The following is a 24,510-nucleotide window of genomic DNA, read 5'->3' on the forward strand; positions in this document are numbered from 1 at the left end:
TTTATCTAGGGGTGTGTAATCGGTTATAATCGACCAAAAATCACTTATCGAATCGAATCTAGGCATATAACCGAACCGAATGAATCGAATTATCTAAACTAATCGAAACCGAACTAACCGAATTTTGAGTCATTGTAATCAAACCGAAATTTTTATCAAAAACTCAATCGAACCGAACCTAATAAAAAAAGGTTGAGTTGTCTGTTCGGCTAGGTTTTTCGATTAATAATACTAAAAAAACTTCATTGAATAATCAAAATTCTTAAAAAAAAAAAAAATCGAACCAAACCGAACTAAATAATTGAAAATCTTAAAGAAAATAACCGAACCAAACCGCTACTAACGAAAAATCAAATTAAACCAATTAAATTTATCGGCTCGATTCGATTTATCCAAACTTGTGCTCACTCTTAATCTTACCTTCACATTTTTATTTTTTATTTTTTAAAAATACTATTCTTCTACTTTCATTTGCTATTGCTTTTTGGTTTATCTCAAAGTTTTAATAAAATTAATATTATCCAAAGCAAGAACTCCACCTGCATCACACATTCGATGGTGACCGTCCCATTCGATGACGTCATATATTGCGTGGCTTTTTTAAGTAAGTTTGAAAATTATAAAACCCATTAATTAAAGGCATAAAAAAAATATTTGATTAAGATATGTCAACTATATTTTATATTTTGGATTAAAATAATTTTATTAATTTAAAATATTTTATAATATGATGTATTTACCATAACTAATATGATATTTGAAGACTCAAAATAAAGTATAATAAAATTTAATTTATATAAAATTAATGCCAATTTATTCTCAAAACATAGCTCTTTCTTATTTTTACGAAAGGATGTACAAATAGTTGGTTTAGTTATTAAATTGATCGAAATTCACTAATCGATTAAATTGAACTAAGGGTTAAAATCGAACTCTACTGATCGATTAACTCAAAAAATTGAATTAATCGATAACCAAAAAAGTTAGACTTAAATTGTATAAATCGAACCAAATTCATTAAATTGAAGAAACGTAAAAAAATAAAAGAAAACTAAAGTAACCGATATCAATATACAAACGATATCAATATACAAAACTGAAAAAAACATCGTTTTATAAACATTAAATCAAATCTCGAAATTATCTCCATCTCTTAAAATTTAGGAAGACGACCACGAAGTAGTATAAGATAAAGTTAATCTCAAATTTACTTTAAATTACTATTCTTAATTAATATTAATCACAAAAATCTAATCTTAAAGTGTTCGTGTAAAAAAAAGAATGATAATATCTTCGATCATGACTATTTTTCTAAAAAAATATCGTAAAAAAGGATGATAATATCTTCAATCATGACTATTTTCCCGAAAAAGTCTCGAAGATAAATTAGTTTGTGATCCAAGACAAGTGTCATCCTTTCATTCATTAGTTACTAAATTTTAAGTTCATGAGTGATGGATGAAAAATAATTTTAAAATATTAATGATTAATAGATAACATTTTAAAATTTAGTGACTGACCGGTAATAGTTTTGAAATATTAGTGACTAATAGGTAATATTTCAAAATTCAGTAATTAAATAGTGATAAAATGTAAAGTTGAGTGATTATTTGTATAATTAACCCATCACTTCCGAACAAATATATTGTGGTAGGTATTTTGCTTTTATAAAAAAGCTATTTTTGTGATCTTAAACGTTGGATTATGATACTACTATTCTCAACAAATAGAAGATCGATCTCACGGAAGGAGCCGTGACACCGACCGCATATTAAAACAGCTCCCGTGTTACTTTTTTTTCATATTTTACACAAGGCAGGCCCAGGGAACGTTCTCAGTTTTCTGTAGACAATCTAACGAACCTCTCTCTCTCTCTCTCTCTCTCTCTAACCTCTCTCTCACAAACTGCAACTCTGTGTGTGCATATATATATATATATATACAGTACAGGGAATCGAGTTGAAAGAGGAATTGCAATGGCGGTGAATTGGGGATCGATGGAGGAGTTCTTGAGCCAGTGCAAGCAGTCCGGCGACTCGGCGTACGGAGCTCTCCGATCACTGCTCCAGAGGCTCGAGGATCCGAAGACCCGAACGGAGGCTCGGATCTTTCTGTCGGACCTACAGAAGCGGTTCGACAGCAAGGAGGATTCCGACCAATGCCTCCAGACCTTCCATTTCCACATCCAAGACATCCACCTCGAGCACTACGAAGGTTCCCTTCCGATCCGATTTTCAATTCCTTTGGACCATTCATCATGCGCTTTCACATGCGCACATGCTTAGTTTCTGTTTTGTTTTGTATTGTTTTTGTCTTCCGTTCGATTTTGTCCTTTCTCGTTTTCGCTTTAGGAATGGTCAAATGTTTCCAAGTTTAGGGAAAACTTTTAGTGGAAGTTATGCTGGCTTTTGATGCAAGGAAATTGGGATCGCTTTCTCCTCTGAGGGACGGACTTACTGGAGCTCTTCGTTAGTGTTGGTTGTCCTTGTTTTGTGGTTTTGACAAATAACAGAGATTTCCTGTATCTTATTCTAGAAATTGGGCTCTCGCGTGATGTGTCTTACTATCCGTTTGGATACCTTTTGGTTTTGCGAGTGTTCGGCTTGCAATATTAAGCGTGATTCTTACTGAATAAAGTAAAGGAAACTTGATTGCACTTAATTTTCTTTTATTTTCTCTCTATTTCTTCCTCTTTCCCTTCCCACTTTTCTGGGATTGATATATACAAGAAGAGCCACCGATCTTCTGAAAAGAATGACAGCAGCAATAAGAAGAATGCCTCCGCATCAAGGCAAATCATCTTAAAAAAAGGCATTGTTCAAGCTATCATACATGAATCAAGTTATCCACACTACATCTGTTGTTTTGCCTTCTAATCCCCTATGCCTCTAAGCATGCAGCTATTAGGATTTTCCCCAAAAAGGTCTAATAGTTAAAGAAGAGTCGCTTTCAGCACCTTATGAACTTGTAAACGGGTATGAATTATAAATGAAAAAATGGTGTCTCATCTTCTATTAAATTTGCTGTCCTCAACAACAACAACAATATATCCAGCCTTTATCCCACTATGTGGAGTCGGTTACATGAATTCTAGACTTCCATGTATTAAATTTGCTGTCCTCATTCTTATTTAATTTTTTTAATGAGTGCTTTTTTAGTATATATTTTTTATGTTCATAAAAGTTTGTACTCCTTATTTCATTTATGTACCCTTCACTTCACTCTAGCATGCACTTCGTTTTGTGCTTAAGTTCTGTAGGCCTTCTGTGCTTAACCGTGCTTAGTGCTTTTGAAAACACTGCACTGGCCAGGTTATCTATTGGTATGTCAACATTGGAGTTGGAACTCCTTTCTATGAAGTGTTACCCTGCATCTTTTTCCTCTCTATATGGCTATCAGTATGAATTTTTCCTAAGCAGAGATTATATTCTTAATTGGTCGGTACTCAATTATGCCAGGAGGTTTGAACTGTGGTATTTTTACTTGTTGATGAGATGCTGAATTGTTTTTGAACTAGATTCAGTTTTTTTGTTTTTTTTTTGTTTCATACTTTCTTAAAATATATGCATTCTTTTGCATCATTGCCAGGCTCTTTGAGTATTTGTATGGGGCAACTAAAATATATGTGATGTGGTTACCAATCAAGACCCGGCCCAAAGCCGACCCGACCACGCCGGAATAATTTTTTAATACTTCTTAAGTTTTAGAATTCTACTTGGTTTAGAATTCTACTTTATGTTATTTTAATACTTCTTAAGTTTTTAGAATTCTACTTGATTTAGGATTCAATTTCATGTTTCTACTTGATTTAGGATTCTACTTCATGTTGGATTAGGATTTATTTCTATTAGGATTTTAGTTGGATTTTGTTTTCCAAATATTAGATGGATTTGGATTAACCAAATACTATAAATATGCCTAGAATCTAGAGTTTGTAATCAAGTTTTTCTTAATCAAATTTCAGCAACCTATTTGGGTTTTCTTAGTAAAACAGTCTTGTTTTTGCGTCTTCTTGAAAGCCAAGCTTCGGCCATTGAAGTTTGTTCTTTCAAGCGTTTATTTTGGTGTGTTTTTTTCACACACGCGCTACACACTGCGTCAATATGCATATTTTTGCATCATGTATCCTGTCATTACCAGGCTCTTTTGAGTATTTGTATGGGGCAACTACAATTGGAACCATCACACCTCTTGGTACCCTTTGCACTTTTGCCTCCCCAAGCCTTCCCATCTTTCTATAAATTGCACTCAGACTAAAGCATGCTTCCTTAGAACCAATTCTTCATTTCCAAAAATGTTTTACATGTTCATTGATCAAGAAAGTCAGAACCATGTTATAAGTTAACATTAAGTCAGATCATTTATAAAATAAAAAATATATAAATTGATGTTTATGGTAAGAATTCTGGAGATATTACTTTCTTATCATACTTATCACCTAATATGTAAAATGTGGGTGATTTTTATGCATGCATGTAACATATATAATTTATTATTTGGCTTGTATGAAAAACCCTCAAATCAAAGATGCCCTAATTCCCATTGGAAGCTCTTATGTTTCTTTCAGATGACAGAATATCTTCAAGTGTCAGGGATCTAGGTTTGACCTAGGAATTGTAAGAAATTTGTTAGGACCCCCATTAGTCATACTTATCAGAGGCGTAAAAGGAGGGGGCAACAGGGGTAGCCAGGAAAAATGACTCAAGGGCAAAAGAGTCCAATTCAGTTAGGGAGGGAATATCCACTCACGTGACTGCAACGGAATGCGGATTACGTACAAAAGGGGAGGGGAAAGGAGAGAGAAAGCATCAGGAAATTTTTGGAAGAAGTCGTGGGAGAGATAAGGCCCTCTTGAATAGGTCGATTTTGTTTTTCCTTTGCTTGTATACGTTCTTAGCTACTGACGTAAACCTTGTAATCAAAGAATTTCCTACTGTTCTATTACTGAATTCAATCAGAAGTGTAAGGATTCTATCAAAATCGAGGGAGAAAGAATAGAAAGGGAGAGAGAATTCAGAAGAACAAAGAGAGTAAGATCGGAAGAACAGAGAAAGAGAGAAAGAATATGGAGCAATCAGAGAGAAACTCGTGAGAAAATTGAAGAGAGAGAAGTCTTGAATTCTGTTTATTACTCCACAATGCCCCATCCTCTAAGATTTAGCCTATTTATAGGCTTTCTAACTTTCAGTTAGCTGTAAACTGAAAGATACAATATGAACAGCAGCACTAGAGTACAACCAAAAAAAAAAAAAAAAATACATGTAATATACAATTACTGTTATATCCTTGGGTAATGACATCAAGATCCATTATTCTAGATTTATATCATAATCTTGACGTTGCATTCACTAATTCAAAGAAAATTAGAACATGCCTTTTTGTTTTGTTTCCAAAAAATTTTCTATTTATGCTTTATGATGGGGTTATGGATCTAGTTTTTAAATGTTCGCCCCTCTGCTTGTTGCATCAGCAACAGCTTAGATGACTTTTTCTGCTCATTCAGGTTATCAAAGAAGGAAAAAGTTGACAATGATGGTGATCCCCAGCATCTTTATCCCAGAAGATTGGTCTTTCACTTTTTATGAGGGACTGAATAGGCATCCTGATTCTATCTTCAAGGACAAGACAGTGGCCTGAACTTGGTTGTGGAAATGGATGGATATCCATTGCCATTGCTGAGAAATGGTCACCTTTGAAGGTAATTCTTCTTATTTAATTGATATAAAAGTTCATGATGTTTTTCTTTGTCTATGAAATTACCAGTACTCGCTGATGACACCAATATATTCTAACTGTTCAGCCTAACTGTTGATATCTAACTTTACAGGTTTATGGACTTGATATCAATCCAAGAGCTGTAAAGATTTCCTGGATAAACTTATATCTAAATGCTCTAGATGAGAATGGTCAACCTGTCTATGATGAAGAGGGGAAAACTTTATTGGATAGAGTGGAGTTCCATGAGTCTGACCTGCTATCTTACTGTAGAGATCATCACATAGAACTCGAACGAATTGTGGGATGCATACCTCAGGTTTTTCTTCGCACTTCTATAATATTTTCAGATATTGGCTGGCTGGAAGCTCCTTTTTGTGTGATCATTTTTCTTATGTACTCTGCTTCACTTTCTTTTTCCAGATACTTAACCCTAACCCAGATGCAATGTCCAAGATGATTACAGAAAATGCAAGCGAGGAATTTCTATACTCACTGAGTAACTATTGTGCACTTCAGGTTTGATAGTTTATTATGATTAGTTTCTAAAATCCTAAATAATGAAATTGGTTTCCTTTTTGTAGTTGATGAACCTTCCAGGTTAAGATATTCTGCTTCACTTTAAAAGCCTAGGATGTATCACCAGGCATTCTGATTCTCATACAATTTTAAGTTCTCCTTAATTATAGATAAGATATTTTAGGTTCTTTATTTGGAATCATGGTAGCAAAGGAAACAGTTGAACTATGCTCAAGAAAAGGAAGTTTTTTTTTTTTTTATTTTCTTGGTGGTGGTGGTGGTGGGGGGTGGGGTTGCTTTGTGAATGCTGTGCCACACGGTGATGATTGCCTTATGATATCCTTTGTGACAAAGGTAGGAAGAACTTGCCCTCGAACGTAAAGTGGAGGTTGAGTGACCATCCTTGCTTTTTTATTTGGATTGCTTCACTTGTATCAATTCTCACTTTAGAGGGACACAGGTTCATGTGGTAGTCAGTCAGTGCTTTTTGTGCAAGGGGCATGGGAGTCAGTTGCTTGTTTGTTGCTTCATTGTGCAATGGCCTCTCATATTTGCAGTTTTCTCTTTTCATTTTTGCTGTTGACTATGTGATGCCGGATTTGGTGGTGCATCTTTTGTGCTTATGGATTTGAACATGTCTAAGGCAGATTTAGGGGCATATCCATGTATCAACTTTTCTAGTTAATATTGAGGCCATAATGCCAATATTTCTTCTGGGTTCCATTTTCATGCACTTAGTCTTGGATGAGTCAAATCAAAACCCGTGTGCACCATCCTTGCCTGTACTAGTTCGAGCATTCCCATGCATATTATTAATAAACGACGTGGCTTATATTCTACTGTCTAACTATTTGTTAGACAAAGCAGTTCAGTTAGGAATTTTATTGGTTTAACATGGTATTTCTTCTATATTCAGGGCTTTGTTGAGGATCAGTTTGGCCTAGGTTTAATTGCCAGAGCTGTTGAAGAAGGTATTGCAGTCATTAAACCCTTGGGGATTATGATCTTTAATATGGGAGGCCGCCCAGGACAAGGTGTTTGTAAGCGCTTGTTTGAACGACGTGGTCTTTGTGTTAACAAGCTTTGGCAGACTAAAATTCTTCAGGTTGGCAACCCCCATAAATAAATGAAAATTAAATAACCAGATCACGAACTTCTTGAAATTTTTGTTGCAGGCATCTGATACAGATATTTCAGCCTTAGTTGAAATCGAGAAGAATAGTCCACACCGTTTTGAGTTCTTCATGGGGCTGGCAGGAGATCAGCCAATTTGTGCTCGGACAGCATGGGCCTACGGAAAGGCTGGTGGTCGTATATCTCATGCTTTATCAGTTTACAGTTGTCAACTCCGTCAACCAAATCAGGTTGGCACATTAAATAGGTCCCCTTTCAAAGTTGTGCATTTTCAGACATTTGATGACAGGAAGTTCAAAGAATACTGATTGTGCTGCTGTAACAGGTTAAGGTTATTTTTGATTTTCTCAAAAATGGGTTCCATGATATCAGCAATTCTTTAGATTTATCATTCGAGGATGAGTCTGTTGCGGATGAGAAGATTTCATTCCTGGCTTATCTTGCCAGTGTTATGAAAAAGAGCTCATTTTTTCCATATGAGCCGGCTGCTGGAAGCAAAAGATTTCGCAATCTCATTGCAGGGTTCATGAAAACTTACCACCATATTCCGCTTAATGTCAATGTAAGAGAACTTTCACTGTTGAATGATCTACTTCTTTTGTCTGGTGGATGCTTGTAAGCTTGCGATGGTCACATTTATTTTTATAAGCTGTCTTCGAGAGTGAAAGATAGGTCAGTACCAGTTTTGGGGTCCCTATCTGCAGCTCTTTAATGGTTACATAATTGAAGATAGTCCCACCTAGTGGGATTAAGGCTTGGGATGTTATGTGGGATGTTGTATATACACTCACTGCAAACATGTTTAAGCTCAAAACAGTAAGTAAAAAATTGAACTCTTCTTAGTGGATGTGTGTTAGAAGAGCAAAGATAATCTCTTGAGGATCTGAAGACAAACTTGGAGAAAAGGGATTGCTACTTGAGTTTTTATTAGAGCAGCAATTTAAGGCTGCTGTAGAATTTCGTTGCTGGATGCCCACTTTTCATGTTGAAATGAAAGGCGCACAGGCAGTGCTACACATCTGATATTTATAAAAGCATGAGCTGACACTTCTTTGTAGCATTATTATCCAAAACACCAAGTATCATGGATGGATGTCTGGAAGGGATGACTCAAAAACATTTGAAGTATCACAGATGTATTTTTGGAAGAAAACCATGTCTATACACAGTATAAACTATCAGCAAATTGTCCTTTTCCATAATCCCAAACCCTAAATTGTCTCTCACTTTGTCCTTTCCTTCCCTCCTCTACTTCTTCCTGCTGCCTAGGCATTCTACTAAAGATTATCTGAAATTCTAATTGAAGATCTTTCAACTGACCAAAATATCCATTTAGTTTGAGTGAATTTACCTTCACTAATTAATGACATGACTACATGTATATTAGCTAAAATGGCACCGAATGCCATGGGTTTTCTCACCCCTAACAAAAGGAAGTCACCTTTGAAGTGGCAAACTCCATGGAAAAAAAAAAGAAGATGACAAAGCTGCTACAGTTGACTACTAGAACTGCAAAAAGAAATGGTTAGCCTATGCTATACAACTTATTATGCGAGAAAATTTATATCAGTTTGTTTGTGAACTCATAAGTAAACCTCCATCTAAGAGAATAAACGTTTCAAGTTCAGGACAGCTAAATCTAAACCCAACTAACAATTCCCTTTAATATTCAGTTTTTTTTTTTTTTTTTAAGTTCTTGGAAGAACGGTCAGTGGTTTCTATTGGCCTTCCAGAACAGAGATCAAACATATGGTGAGTAAGACGTTCTTTGACAGTTTGAAGTATTGATAACATACTTGCAACGAGTAAGACATTCTTGATAGTTTGAAGTAATGATAATATACTTGCAAACACATAAAAAATATAATGAATTAATAGAATGACTTGACAGTGATTGATCCATTTTATCCAACTCTTCTTGATTGATTCTCTTTTTTCAACTATTCAATGAAGATAAATAACTTAATCATTTGTGTTTGACAAAAGTAGATCTCCGCACAACAATAACTAGTCATGGAGAATGATGTACTTTTACCATTTTTGGCAATACTGCAAATTTAGTTAGCGTTTACTTAAACTGACATGTTTTCTCATCTATGGATCGGGCTACTTTTGAAACAATTTTGCCAGCATCAGTTGTAATTATATCTATTTGCATATTCCCTGCATGTTTTTACATTTATATCTTCTGTGGACTTGAATCAAAATATCCATCCTGAGTATCCCTAATGCAAGTTGGGGCTTGCTCGTCTGTGTGATGTAGTGCTATACAATGCACATAATGCCTCCATTGCCTTCCGAGTTCCAAATGCTGTGATAAACCTATTGAACAGACTATCAATAGCTTCTCTTCAACTTAGAAAAGTTGTACCATTTGACAAAATTGTGTCAACACTTGAACCAACCCACCTGCCATCCGAAAAAAAAAAAAAAAAAAGACAGTAGAAACTCTTAGCATGATAACTTGGTTTCATAGTATCTACCACATGGTTATGGTTACTAGGAGTGTGGTACATTCTGGGTTGTGGTATGTGAACAGGTGTGGGGTACATTAGCATGCTAATTTTGTTGTATGGAGTGGGTAGGCTTAATTGATTTGCTATTTTGGGTTGTGGTACATTTTATAGTTGTACTCTAGTCCAAATTAGTTGGATTGATACTTTGCTCTTATAGAAGTTGGTTTGTTTTGTCCGGTTTTGAATTTTTTTCAATGTTTTTGTACAACTTATCAAGTGAAGAATCCTATGCAAACAAAGCTAGGTTTGAATATAATTCAAATGCAATAGAATATACAAGAAAGTGAGGTAGGCAAGCTTTCTTTTTCTAATTCTCTTTGAAAAAAATTCTATCTTTAAGTTTCTTTTTAGTTTTTAATTGTTTTAACTAAACTCATGCACTGCTTCGAATGGAGTTCTAGATAGTGTTCCTTGCTATCCTAGGACATAAAAGAACCACAATCCGAATGTGTGATCCACACCTTGCGGTCCAGGGGGTAGGAGGGGACCTAGTAACTATGATCTACCATTAATACCCTTCATGGAAATAAAATTTGGAGCTTGCTTTTTGCATGATTTGGTGCTATGGAATGCACTTAATGTCTCCATTGCCTTTGAGTTCTGAATACTGTGATGAAGCTTTTGAATAGATGATCAATAGCTTTCTCTTAAATTTAGAGAGGTTGCTTCATTTGATAAACATTGTGTCAGCACTTAACAAGCCTACTAAGCTATCCTTTAGTTACAAGCAATGTTTGAAAAAAGAGAGTTCAAGTGCAAAGTGAATCATGCTTAGGTCTTTTTGTGTGTGAAGCGAAGCGACCTTAGTTGAGCAAGATTAAAGCATGCTTATGTTGCACTTTTACTTGAGCTTCGAAGCATAATAAAGTGCCCTTCAGAAATACACTTGTTTTTTTTATCAAATAATATGAACGGTTGGATTTGTTAAAATTTTTGCAATGGTGTGGCTTCTTTTATAGAATCCTTGCCCAAAAAAGGCATTATCAGGTCTTAATCTGAATAAAATCAGATTTACATTTAAGAAAAAAAAAGACTCAATTGTATTTTTTCGAGCAAAAAATATTAAGGAAACCTGTATTAGGTGTAAATTAGAGATTGTTAATTTATTCTTGATTGCTGTGAATTAGGGATTGTTGATTGATTCATGACTGTTGTAAACTACGAATTGTTGATTGATTGTAAATTAAGGATTGATTAATTGGAGATTACTGTAAATTAAGGGTTGATTGATTGGGAATTGTTGTAAATTAGAGATAATTTTTTTCCTTATGCTTTTTTTCTATGATTGTATGAACTTTTAAATGGGTATAAAATATAAATGAAAAATGGTATCTCAACTTTTGTTAAATTTGCAGCACTCATTCTTATCAGAATTTTTTAGTGATTGCTTTTTTAATAGTTTATATTTTTTATGCTTATAGAAGTTTATACTTTTTATTTCATTTATGTACGCTTCACTTCTCTTGAGCGTGTACTTCGCTTTGTGCTTGAGCTCCATAGGTCTTCTGCACTTAAGTGTGCTTAGTGCTTTTGAAAACACTGGTTATGAACTTATGAGAACATTCATGAATAAAAACTATTTGATTCATTGCTTGCAGAATTTTGGCTTCATATTTAGTTGAATTGAGAGACGTATTGGCAGGCACCATGTGATGTTGTAATACATTTGGAAGAATATACTTGAAATCTAAAACCAGCAAAACATCTTTCTTTTTTCTTTTATTGTTTCTGCATTAATGAAATTTTATACTTTTGGGGATTTATAATAGTATGCCTTCAATTGTTAAACTAGCCTGCTTTCTTGACTTTTTTGTTATCAATTCTTGTGCAAGAATGTCATCACATTTCCTTCAAGGGCTGTGGCGATAGAGAATGCTCTACGATTATTTTCACCCAAACTTGCCATTGTTGATGAACATCTGACCCAACACCTGCCAAGGCATTGGTTAACTTCATTGGCAATTGAGGTAGTTTTATCTGCTACAGTTCCATAGATGTGCCCTTTTATATTTTTGTTCTTTGTTGTGTACTTCATCAATGCTTAATTGTTCTCTTTCTTTTCTTGGTTATTCGTTTATATCTCTTTCCATTATAATTTTCTTACCAGTTTGACTTTCTCATAAATTTCACAAAGGATCTTGAAGTTGTGAATATCCTTACAATGTATTTTGTTGAATTATTTTTTGCTTATATCATAACCAATGAGGAGGTTAGAGTCATTGTTCAGTTCAAAATATCATTATACATTCATTAAGGGATTCTTTTTTTTTTGGTTTCCTATTAGAACACTGTGCTCCAAGATCAGTTCTTTGCATTGTGGAAATGCTCTGTAGTGGTCCTTTATCTCTGTAAGTTTGTTTATTTTGACTGTCACAACAATTGGCTAACAAATATTTATTTCTTCCAGAATACAGAGACTGATAAACTCTCAGAGGATGTGCTCACTGTAATTGAAGCCCCACGTCAGTCAGATTTGATGATAGAGTTGATTAAAAAGTTGAAACCACAAGTGGTAGTTACTGGAATGGCTCAATTTGAGGCAATTACTAGTTCTGCCTTTGAGCACCTTTTAGATACTACAAGAGAAATTGGGTCTCGTATTTTCTTAGATATATCTGATCACTTTGAGCTATCCAGCCTACCCAGCTCAAATGGGGTCCTGAAATATCTTGCAGGAACCCCTCTTCCTCCTCATGCCTCAATTGTTTGTGGTCTATTAAAAAATCAGGTATCTTTTCTCTTAATTTTGATCAACCAAGAATTTGTATGTGACTAGTCAAGTCATACGATTTCAAATTAATTTTTACATGTTTAAAGGCTGAATAACTTAGAATTTGGTAACCAAATTCTGTTTCCAGGTTTATTCAGATTTGGAAGTAGCTTTTGTGATATCAGAAGAGGAGACCATCTTTAAAGCATTATCCAAGACGGTGGAACTATTAGAAGGGAATACTGCACCAATAAGCCAATACTATTATGGCTGTATCTTCCATGACCTTCTAGCCTTTCAGCTTGCTGGTCGACATCTACCCTCAGAGGTACCTTAATTATACAGTCACTTATTCATAAATGATAAATACTAGAACATATTAAATACCAGTATACTCTTTAATGTCACCAAGTTGTGCAAATATTCTACTCCGACATTTTAACTCTTCCTGTTGGAGCACCGGGGGTTCATGGAAAGCTGACAAGTTCATTGGCCACCAAGGCCATACTTTTTCCATGTCCCTGATCCATCTCTGCTATTTTCCAACGCCCTGACCCCATCAAAAAATAATAGTCCCTATGTTTTGGTGATACTTTATTTATATGGTGAAGTGTGCATTCAGGATATATGGAGAAAGTGTACATTCTTTGCACCATATTTTGAGCAACATAGATTATATGATTTTTTGCACATGCCCTCAGGATTTTTGAATTACAAAACCTCTTGTCATGCCTTGTGCGATGTGAACCTTGTTAATGTGACAAGAAAATTTTAAGTTGCTCTTACTAGTACTACTACACGATTTGTTGGAATTCAACTGCCCTAATGTTCTACAAATTTTCCTGAAATCTTAATTTGTTACAGATTTCCCCATTTGGTTGAACTTCCATTTTCAGTTTTTGGTCTTCATGTTTTGAAATTGATTACAAAAAGTAGTGCTTGTTTACCCACTTTCTTATCCAAACAGAGTAAAAGGTTTTGAAAACGTTTAGGCCTCATTTAATAGGACAGCTTTAGTTTTTTGTTTTGTTTTCATTACTTCAGAAACAAAAATAGGAACTGGTGTTTGATCGTATGCTTTTGGTTCTTTAAAATTTTTGGAGAAGGCAAAAACATGAAAAAGGTGTTTCCACAATTTCTATCTAATTCCTCTCTCCTCTCCACTGATTGGTGACCTTCACCTCTACAGAGAGTTACTAGACACCTGGGCCTCCTATCTGCAGTGGAAAGGAGGAGGAAGAAGAAAGGAAGAAAAAATCAAAATCAAACCAAAGTTATCATACAACATATTAACTTGGCATTTTGTTTAATTGAAAATGAAAACTGAATACAACAATATGAAAATATAACTGAAAAAAAAAAATGGAAAGTCTGTAAAATTCTTTGTGCTTACCCTGTTTTGGGCTGGCCGCCTTGTCCAATGAAGGTCCTTTGCCAGCAAATTCAGATTGGCATTTGGGTTTGCAACAAACCCAGAATTGATCTGGGTTTGAAAACTCAGACTGCATTATAGGTTCATCTGGATGTTAGATGCATTTATTGTTCGGCTTTAATGAGGTCAGTTTGTTGACTACCATTGTTTTTGATGGAAGTGAAAGTCTGTTAGAAGTTGTAGAAAGATTGCTCACTGTAATTTTCAAAACAAATGGGGTGATATCTATATTTCAAGAGTGGCTTAAGGTTGGTCATTGTGATTTACCCTAGCAAGTCTAAAAATTAGATATGCAGCTTGTTACGTCTTTAACTTCGTTGAGTAGCTCCACGAAAATCTTGGTAAGTTCTGCTGGTTAATTTATGGAGAAGTGTATTCAAAATTGACTCTTTATCTTTATCTGTCAGAGAGAAGGTGTGAAGATGAAAAGCGGTGAGATGATCGGATTTGCTAGTTCTGCCATCTCTGTTCTTGATCATGCTGAGTTGTCAATAACTGAGACAGATAATTCTTCCCTTGTCCATATGGATGTGGATCAAAGCTTTTTGCCTATACCATCTGCTGTCAAGGCTGCTATTTTCGAAAGTTTTGCAAGGCAGAACATTGCTGAAGCAGAAATTGATGTGACAACCAGCATCAGACAATGTATTAAGAGAAACTATGGCTTCCCAACTGTTAGTGAGACAGAATTCATATATGCTGACTGCCCATTGCCTCTTTTCAATAAGCTTGTCCTCTGCTGCATCCAAGAAGGTGGAACTTTGTGCTTTCCTGCTGGCTCTAATGGGAATTATGTCTCTGCTGCCAGATTTCTGAAAGCAAATAGTGTGATCATCCCTACTGAATCTGATGTAGGGTTTAAATTGACAGAGAAAGTACTTACCAAGACATTTGAGACTGTAAATAAGCCGTGGCTCTACATATCTGGTCCGACAATCAACCCAACTGGCCTGATTTACAGCAACAAAGAGATGGAAAATATATTGAATATATGTGCTAAATTTGGGGCAAGAGTCATACTTGATACTTCATTCTCAGGATTTGAATATGACCCAAGGGGCCAGGATGATTGGCACTTGGAGCAGAGTTTAGCAAAACTAAACTCTTCGGCTGAACCATCTTTCTGTGTATCTCTGCTTGGACGAGTGGATTTTAAGATTCTTACTGGAGGCCTCACATTTGGGTTTTTAGTTCTGAACCAGCCTTCCTTAGTTGAAACATTACATAGCTTTTCAGGACTAAGCAAACCTCACGGCACTCTCAAATACACTGTGAAGAAGTTGCTGGATCTTAGAGAGCAGAATGCAGGAGGCCTATTGTATGCCATTTCAGAACAAGGGAAACTTCTGGAAAGTAGATCTAAGCGCTTGAAAGAGGTAAGCATGAAGTCATGAAAGGCTTTTCATTCATTATTGGTAGCCTTGTTCTTCTTTCTATTTTTAAGTTCCTTATTATGGTTAGGTTTTAAACTACATCATCATTAGACATGTAAAGAATGTTGCACCATCCATATAACATACAAAACAAACTCTAAATATTTTATACTTTTTCTCTTTGAGTAGGATCTCAATTCAAGAAATGGTTTCATGGTGCTTCTTGTTGTGGCTGTTTCACGTATTATAGAGTTTAGGGTTTAAATACTACTGCATTAATGTGAAGACCCACAGGTTTTCCTTGATTTAACAGTTAGGAATCCTGTTAATTTTTTAGGAAAAAAGGAATTTTATTTCTATAGCTAGAAGTGTGCATGTAGAAAGAGAATTCCTGGTTATAAAAAAATATCATTTGATCTATTTGTAAGAGACACTAAAGGGTAGCAATGCACTCTTAGGGACAGAAAGTGACACCCCTACTTCCTTTTTAAAAATATATCAAAAGATACTTGAAAACGCATCCTTGCTTTCCCCATTAAATTTTCCTTCTAATTAGCTCACCTCAAGTGCACTCTACCTGGATAACCATTGTTAGATTGGAGATCTTATTCCAAGAGGCAGATCCTTTAATTCACAACCAATCTTTGCATAACAAGGCATAATCTTGGATACCGTGGTTAGACCACTAGCTACATAGAAATATTTTCTGATTACTCTTCTACTAAGGCAGGCACTCCATTTTAATAGCAAACCCATTCAAACTGTTGGGGCGTAGAATAGGAATTTATGATACATTGGTGCATAATATATTTCCTTCCATGCATGTTTGACCTGGATTGCCTAGGATTAGGCATTACAATTTGGTGAAGATAAGTCATTGCAATTTGGTTCAGGTTCACCCTTGGAGAAACATTGGTGCATGAGCTGTCATGCTTTCCAAGTCTTCAGAACTATATTCCTTTATGCTCTGTATGGAACTACGATTTTTCACAGGAAAGGAAAATGATATTGTTTATACATGTTTTTTTTTAATAGTAATCAAATAAAAATGAATTTGACTTGAACGCCCGGTAATGCGGTGGCAGGGTGGTTAGTGAAGTATAAGGGCGAGCCCTCTTTGTTGAGGTGACTGACTGAAACAGCTTTAGTGTTGTGGCAGTTTAGGCAATTACTTTTGTTGGATCAAGGATAGCATAGTTTTGGAGTTCCAATGTTAACAGGCCAAGTCAAGATCTAATACCCTGCTTCAATTTTTTGGTATTGATTTTGTTGGGACACACCAATTGTTCTTGTAGTTCCCATGTCTCAGGTTGTACAACGAATAACATACGAAGTCTGCCAAATTAAATTATCTTAATTCAATGAGCTGCTATAATTTTTTGGGTAGATTCTAGACACTTGTTCTCTTTTCAGTAAGCTCATTCTTGTGCAATTTCCTTGTAATGCATGTGCAATAGGTTCTTGAGAACTGTGGATGGGAGGTGCTTGAAGCCCATGCTGGCGTTTCCATGGTGGCAAAGCCATCTGCCTACCTTGGCAAGAATGTCACACTAGAAAAAGACGGCACCACTTTCAAAGCCACACTCGATGACTCAAATATCAGGGAAGCCATGCTCAAGGCCACTGGGCTATGCATCAACAGCGCTTCATGGACTGGAATTCCTGGCTACTGCCGGTTCACAATCGCCTTGGAAGACAGCGAATTCGAGTGCGCCTTGGATTGCATTGTCAGGTTTAAAAATGTCGTTAAGACCTAAAATTGTCTACCATTGTCAGCTCCAATCACATTTTTTTTGGGGCTAAGAACTCCAATCTGAATTCTTGTTTTGACAACTTGGGTGTCCCGATATAAACTGACCCCCTTGTTGAGACTTCCACTTATGTGGGGAGTCTATACAAAATCAAAATGCAGTCTTCATCTCTTGGTTCCTGGTTTAGGATCCATTTCTGACAAACTACACCTGTTGAATTGCTGCTTCATAAGAAGAAATTTGGTTTTCATATTTATTATCAATACTATTAATATCTTTTGAGGCCCATGGTTGTCGGTCTGAAAGAACTGATGCGTGGCAATTGAATTCTGATCTGATGGTGTTGCTCTTATACATACCCATCTCTTGTGTTCTCAGCCAAGCAAAGTTCACCTAATGCAGCTTCAATGCTTGATTTAGTTGTGTTTAAACTTTTTTTTTTTTTTTGGTCAAACTCATGGTGGTTAGTTAGTTGTCCTCTCAAGTCTTGACGTTGTCTTTCGTCATGCATTCGAGAGTTTGGTATATAATGAGATTGTGGGTTTAATTCTATCTCCATACAAAATTATGCAATTGCTTATGTCTATTTTAAGAGTCAAGTCCTATGTTTCGACTTTATAACGAACTTGTCCATATACCGAAGACAAATCATGAATTTTAAAGAGGTGGGACCAAGGCAAAGACTATTTGTGATTAGAGATTCTCTCGAGTACTCCATGTTATAAAAAAAAAAAAATTACTGAACTTTAAAAATTCATTAAGTTTATCAAAATTTATCGATATTTTATGAAATATATATTAATAAATTATATATTTACATTAACATGATGTAAGATATAAGGAGACAAAGTTTGAAAAACTTAATAGATTTCCAAATTCACTATGTAATTTAATTAATTTCAACATTTAAATAATTAATATTTAATAATTAACACATTGCTTGTTTTATTAGCTTAAATAAGCTGAAGAATAGGGGGGGTAACGATGACATGGCATGATCTTATTGGTGGGGTGACCACAAGCCACGTCATCATACGAAGGCGCTTGAAATGAAACGGTTGGAGAACTCTTCTGCTCTCTAGAAGTGTGTAGATCCCTTCTCCACCGATATCCAGAAACAACCATAAACATCTCTCTCTCTCTCTCCCCTTTATGTATCATCCCACTCGATCAGTTTCATCCCTCAGCAGAGAGATCAAACAGCTAAGATCAGCCATCCAAATCAAGCTTCAAAGTCACCTTTCATCGACCCAGATCATCAAATCATTCTCTTCTCTGAATCATATCCAGTGCGAGCCCTAATGGGTAGCTCAAAGATGCCGGCAATGTCGCTTGTAATGGCGGCAATGGTGCTTATTCAGCTGATGATGCCAACCCAAACCGAAGCTCTGATGCCTTTCACTCGCCCTTCTCTGTGGGATCTAATGGTCCCGGCCGAAGACCCATTTCGAATTCTGGAGCAGGCTCCATTAACCGTCCCCAAGAACCTCGAGTCCTTGGCCTTGGCCCGCTGCGACTGGAAGGAAACGGCGTCGGAGCACCTCATCGCGCTCGACGTCCCCGGCATCGCCAAAGACGACGTCAAGATTGAGGTATGTTAAGAGTAGAATCAGACTCAATTTGAGTTCGATTCACTCAAATTAGAGCAATATTTATTTAAATACTGCTTTGAATCACGTAAGGTTGAAGAGAACCGGGTGCTGAGAATCAGCGGTGAGCGGAAGGCGGAGGCGGAGGTGGAGGGCGAGAAGTGGCACCGGGCGGAGCGCGCCGCGGGGAAGTTCTGGCGGCAGTTCAGGATGCCGGGAAACGCGGACTTGGACAGGGTGAAGGCCCATCTGGAGAATGGGGTGTTGAGGATCGTGGTGCCGAAGCTGGCGGAGGAGAAGAAGAGGCAGCCCAAGGTGATCAACATTGCGGCGGAGGACGGCGCCGGCGGGGACATCAAGGCCACCAAGGCTGAGATGTGAGTTCAAATCGGCTTCTTGGATTTGGGTTTTGTGTGAAAAGAGATCGATCTCTCGATCCGTACGTATACAGATGGTGATGAGTGGTTCATTCGGTGTTTGTTTGTGGGCTTTAAGTTGGAAGTTCGAATGTATTTTGGGTAGTAGCTTTGGTCTGTCTGTCTCTAATGTTTTTTAGTCTTTATTACAAAAATAAAAATAAAAATAAAAATTAAACATTTGTGATTACCTTAATTATCACTAAATATATCACTAAATATATGGATTCGATCCAAGTTTTTTTATTAAATTACTTATTTTAATGAATATTTTTAGAATTATAGTTGTTGTGTAATTGTTTGTTGCTCGTATTTTTTATTTTAATAAAATAAATTATAAGATGAGATTTTATTTTATTATGTAAAATAAAAAATCGACTTTATGATTTATTGTTACGAATCTTAATTTTTCGTAACTCGATCACTCATATTTTGAGAAATTTTAATAAATAATCTTAATATTATGTCTTATGAGAAATTATGAATTTTTTTATATTTTAATTTTAATTTTAATTTTTGTAAATATCATTTTCCTGTTATTCGTTTTCTTTTCTTTTTTTTTGCGGGCAATTTAAACTTTACTTATTATTTGTTGAATTTTTAAAATAAGAAAAGGAGAAAATTATAATGATTAATTCTAATTAGTTTGTAAATTCACGTAAACTTTAAATTAACTAATTTTTACAAAAATGCAGAATCCAAGCAATCTGTAATTTAAGAAAAATTCAACTCATCTTTTAAGTTATAAAAATAAGCTAATTTTTACTTTATTTTGAATTAAAAAGTAAGATAATCTTGAAAAATTAAATTTTTAAATATTTTTCTTGATTAATTTTTTGAATTTTTTATTTTGAAATTTTAAAAAGTGTGTTTAATTTTAAAATTAAATTTGTTTGTTTTCTTTTTGGGTGTATATATTTTTTTTCTCAGGAAAATCAATTTGGCCTCATTTTTCTTTATTTCAGGATAAAATGGGATATTTTATTTATAATAAATGTAATTAATTGATTCAATGGAAATGAAAAATAAATGTAAAAATAGGTTAAGTAGCAATAAATATATTTTATTTTTAATAATTAAGTAATTTATTGATTGATATTAAATATTTCATGTTTTGAACTATTCCATTAATTAATAAAATTATTTGGAGATTAAAAATAAGATATAATTAATATATTTTATTAAAAAAATAAGATGTATTTATTATTATTTAATCATTACATTAAAAACAATAATTAATATTACCTTTAAAAACATAATTTCAGTACTTTAATTTTGTTTTAAAAAGTAAAACAAAAACAGAAAATTACAATTAATTAAATGAGATTAAATTATATTAGTTAGTGAAATTCATTAACTGATTAAATCAAATTAAGAAATAAAATTGAGCAAAATAAACTAATTAATCTAAAAAATTGAGCTAATTAGTAACTGAAAAAATTGAATCTAAATTGTATAAATCGAATCGAACTGATTAAATTAAAAAAATATAAAAAAATTAAAGTCATCGATAAAAAACATACAAAATTAAAGAAAATAATATCGTTTTATAAATATCAAAATAATATCGTTTTAAAGTTTAATAAATTCAGTTAGTTTGATTCTTTTAATTAAAAATTTAAAATTAAACTTTTAAAAAAAAAATTAACTGTACCGAACAGATGTTAAAAAAATTAAACCAAATCAATACGTTCGATCAATTTAATTAATTCGGATAAATTAAATTTTTGTTTTTTTCTAAAATTATCAATTAATTAATTAACTAAATTAATAGCTGATATGAAATTCAAAAACCTTTCCCTTTCACCCAGCTGTGACAGAATAAAGAATAAAGACAATGTCAGACAAAGATCTCACATAAGACAAAAAAAACAAAGTAGAAATATGAAAAAGATGCAAAATCTTTTAATAGAAAGTATAATTAAGAAAAAATTAAAAAAAAAAAATAAGTTAATCTTCTGCTCTTTCTTCCTATGGTTAGCGATGATCTCATCTAGCTATTTACAAGACTTATTTAGTAAATATTCAAAATATATCTTACGTCTATATCTTTTAAATATAAATTTTATGAATTTATTTTAATTTATTATTCAAAATATGAGTCTTTCTAAATAAGATTTACTTATCGACTTATTGTCATCCCTATTAATTGCTATCGATCCTCCGAGGATCTAAGATTTGTGAGTTCATGCCCTTTATATCTCTTATTTTTAATGGATATTCACCTTTTTCTTTCTTTATGATTTTGTTCTATACAAGTTAATGGATTTTGAGAGGGTGCCCTACTCAAAGTGTCAACTATTTGGCATAAAATTTTGTAGGATGAGCATCAAAATAAAGGGGAAAAGGAGAGCGATTTAAAATAATAACTTGTTTATTTTTTATTTTAGGAACACTACAATAAAAATAATTTGTTAAGATATCTTTTTTAGGGTAATTTTTAAAAAATATCATTTTAAGACACAATTTAAAAAAGTGTTCCAATACAATAATTCTAATGAGATAACAATTAAGTGCTTTAATAGATAAATATAAGTGTTCTATAAAATATCATTTTAAGGCATAATTTAAAGAAATACTCTAATAAAATAATTCTAATGAGGTACGATGATAAAGTGTCCTAATAGACAAATCTAATAGGACAAAATTTTTGAAATGCCCATTAAAATAATTCTAACGAGACACTTTGATGAAGTGCCCTAATAGACAAATTTTAAGTGCCCCAATAGAATAATTCTAATTAAACTTATATATACTATAAAATTAATATAAATACATATATTAATAAGAAGATGTGTAAATTAGGTGGTCACGCAAATACAAGAAAAAGTAAAGGTTTAGGATTCGAGCTGAGGAGAGGTAAGTTGGAGTTAAAAAAAGGCCTTGCGAGGGATGTGAAGAATAAATTTATAATAATTTTTTGAAACATTTTTAAATGTCGTAACAAACTTAAATTTATAGTTGTTTTTGAGGCATTTGTAAGTGATTCAATACATTTTGGGGCACAATTACACGCGACATTATTATTAGTGAGCTAAATAGTTAAAATGCTTCAATAAACTATCTATTAAGGTATTTTTAAATGACTCTTAACTCAAAATTTGTTATAGTGAAATTTAAAAAATAGGTTACGTTAGTAACTACTTTAACACTATTGTTGATAGTGTTTGTGATAAATTCAAGTTAGGTAGTGTTTCTTAACTAAGATATGAGCCAGGGAAAAATGGGATATGAAAAATATTTAAAACAAAAGTATTTTTTATTATGTTTATTAAATTTATCTGGCATCCCTTTAAAAAAGAAGTTATATGACTTCTTATCTTGGACATTACAAATAAAAAAAAAATTACTCATATGCCCCCAAATGCATTCCAAAAACTTTAACAAATATTATGATAAAATTTTTGAAATGTTTCTTATTTTTATCTTAATTATTTTATATCTTGATTTGGAAAATATTTCAATCTTATCTTAATACAATCTTATCTTCCTTATTTTAACGAACACTACTTTATAATAATAGTTTTTTGTCCGAACACAGTATATAAAAGTCTTTGATTTACTTTACTTCTTGATTAGAGTGAATCTAATCACACACATATATACCGATCATATGGATCTCTTTAAATATAGTAAGAACAAAAGCAATCTCAAGTTATGTTGAATAAAGAATTATTTTAATTGTACTTCTCTTACATTTTTAAGGAAGAAAACAAGAAGAAATAATAAGTTGGGTTGTTGGTGAAAGCAATTCAAAGGAGATCACTTTTGGGTGCTTTATAATTTATTCTTGAATGTGACATAGTGAATGATTCACAATGGAAGGTGGTGGGGTTGAGAAAGAGAAGGCAAAGAGAAGTGAGAGGTGAGGAGAGGATCTAATGGATTGTGGAAAAGGAAAGAATAGGCTTTTGAATCTCATGCCTAGCTATCTTCTTGGGTCTTCTCCTTCTCCTTCTCCTTCTTCTTCTTCTTCTTCTTTTTAGGGCTTTATCTGATGGTCCAGACAAAACCCATAAAGTGTTGGCAATGTTCTCAAGGTGGCAAGGCCTAAGTTTTTGCTTTTTCTTCCTTCAAATTAAAATTTAGTGAAGAAAAAGGAAAGGGAAAAGGCATCACGAAAATAATATTCTTACATAATTTTATATAAAAGAATGTTTCGAAAATTATATTTGATCGTTCAATAATGAGGGAGGTTTAGTGGGCCTATCACGTAATCGATTAAAACACGACTTATGCTAAAATGAAAGGATATTTTTATAAATTAAGAAAAAATAGTTAAGACAACAGTACCGTTTATGTAAGAAGCAAGCATATAAAAAAATTTGAGAATTGTTAGGTGAATCCAGCACTTCGTATTTTTACGCTTCAACAAATATTTCTCCTTCTTGAGCTCTTATATATACACAATTTGATCAATATCCTAACTAACTTAAGCATCGAAAGACTAATTTAAAGGTGTCGTGGGCAGTTTATTTTGCTTTATGATCGCAGATCGCTTGGTAGATGACAATCCAGAATTCAGGAGAGTTAAAGAGTGGAGAAATCAAGAGCTGCTGTATCTCAAACTTTGCTTCTGAAAATGTTAAATGGATAAGTTAAGTACAAGGTTTAAAGAGTTCTTCAGTAATGGCTGGGTGTTAGATACTCTGCTAGGTATATATGTATGATCAGCCCAACTATTAGTGTGGTTTAAAGGGTGATCATGGCAGGGCATTTTTGGGCCAAAACAAAGACAGTTTTCCCCCCTAATAAGGCTGCAGGATTTGCCTAAATGATTGAAGGCAAAGATGGCCTTTTAAGGAGCATGCTTAGACACACACACACACACACAGAGAGAGAGACAGAGAGGCTTCAGTAAAAGGTTGTCTGGGATTATTAGAACTGGGGAGACCATTAATCAAAAGTTTGAATCATGTCAAGTATTTGAATATTATTTTAATTTATATTTAAAAGTAATATTATATGAATAAAATATATTAATATATGATTATTACTAAAATAAAGTATTTAAATAACATTTTCATAAAGTGTCCATATGGGTGTTGGTTGGGTTGGGAAGCCACAAAATTTACTAAATTGCATGCTTTACCTCTCTATAAAGTGCACCCATTATTTTCAATCATCTTTTCTCTTTATTTAATCCCTTTTCCCTTTGACTCTTTAATCTTACTATTCTTTTGGGATGAGAATAATAATATATAAAATGTTAAATTTTAAATATTAAAATGTACTAAAATCGAATAGAATTTGAGTGATCAACACTTAATTATAATTAACAGTTTTAATGATATTTCATATATATGCTAACTTATTATATTTTGTAGCAATATATATATATATATATATATTTCT

At 33.7% G+C, this 24,510-nt stretch overlaps 2 protein-coding genes across 2 annotated transcripts; both read left to right on the forward strand.

Annotated features, from left to right (window-relative positions):
- Positions 1–1,835: 1,835 nt before the first annotated feature.
- Positions 1,836–17,438, forward strand: LOC127810548 (methionine S-methyltransferase). Its single transcript, XM_052350086.1, is given in 13 exon segments — positions 1,836–2,214; positions 5,504–5,634; positions 5,636–5,698; positions 5,828–6,034; positions 6,139–6,234; positions 7,151–7,339; positions 7,410–7,598; positions 7,694–7,930; positions 11,717–11,851; positions 12,292–12,612; positions 12,743–12,922; positions 14,434–15,402; positions 16,857–17,438. Coding segments are annotated over 13 exon segments (3,255 nt in total). The 5' UTR covers positions 1,836–1,976; the 3' UTR covers positions 17,157–17,438.
- An 804-nt stretch (positions 17,439–18,242) lies between these two features.
- LOC127810549 (22.0 kDa class IV heat shock protein-like) lies at positions 18,243–19,345 on the forward strand. The gene is made up of 2 exons (XM_052350087.1): positions 18,243–18,742; positions 18,833–19,345. The coding sequence occupies exons 1-2, from the start codon at positions 18,452–18,454 to the stop codon at positions 19,118–19,120; spliced, it is 579 nt and encodes a 192-aa protein (XP_052206047.1). The 5' UTR covers positions 18,243–18,451; the 3' UTR covers positions 19,121–19,345.
- Positions 19,346–24,510: the final 5,165 nt, after the last annotated feature.

Source organism: Diospyros lotus, chromosome 9 (assembly GCF_014633365.1).
Source record: "Diospyros lotus cultivar Yz01 chromosome 9, ASM1463336v1, whole genome shotgun sequence".
In the NCBI taxonomy this organism is placed as follows: Eukaryota; Viridiplantae; Streptophyta; class Magnoliopsida; order Ericales; family Ebenaceae; genus Diospyros; species Diospyros lotus.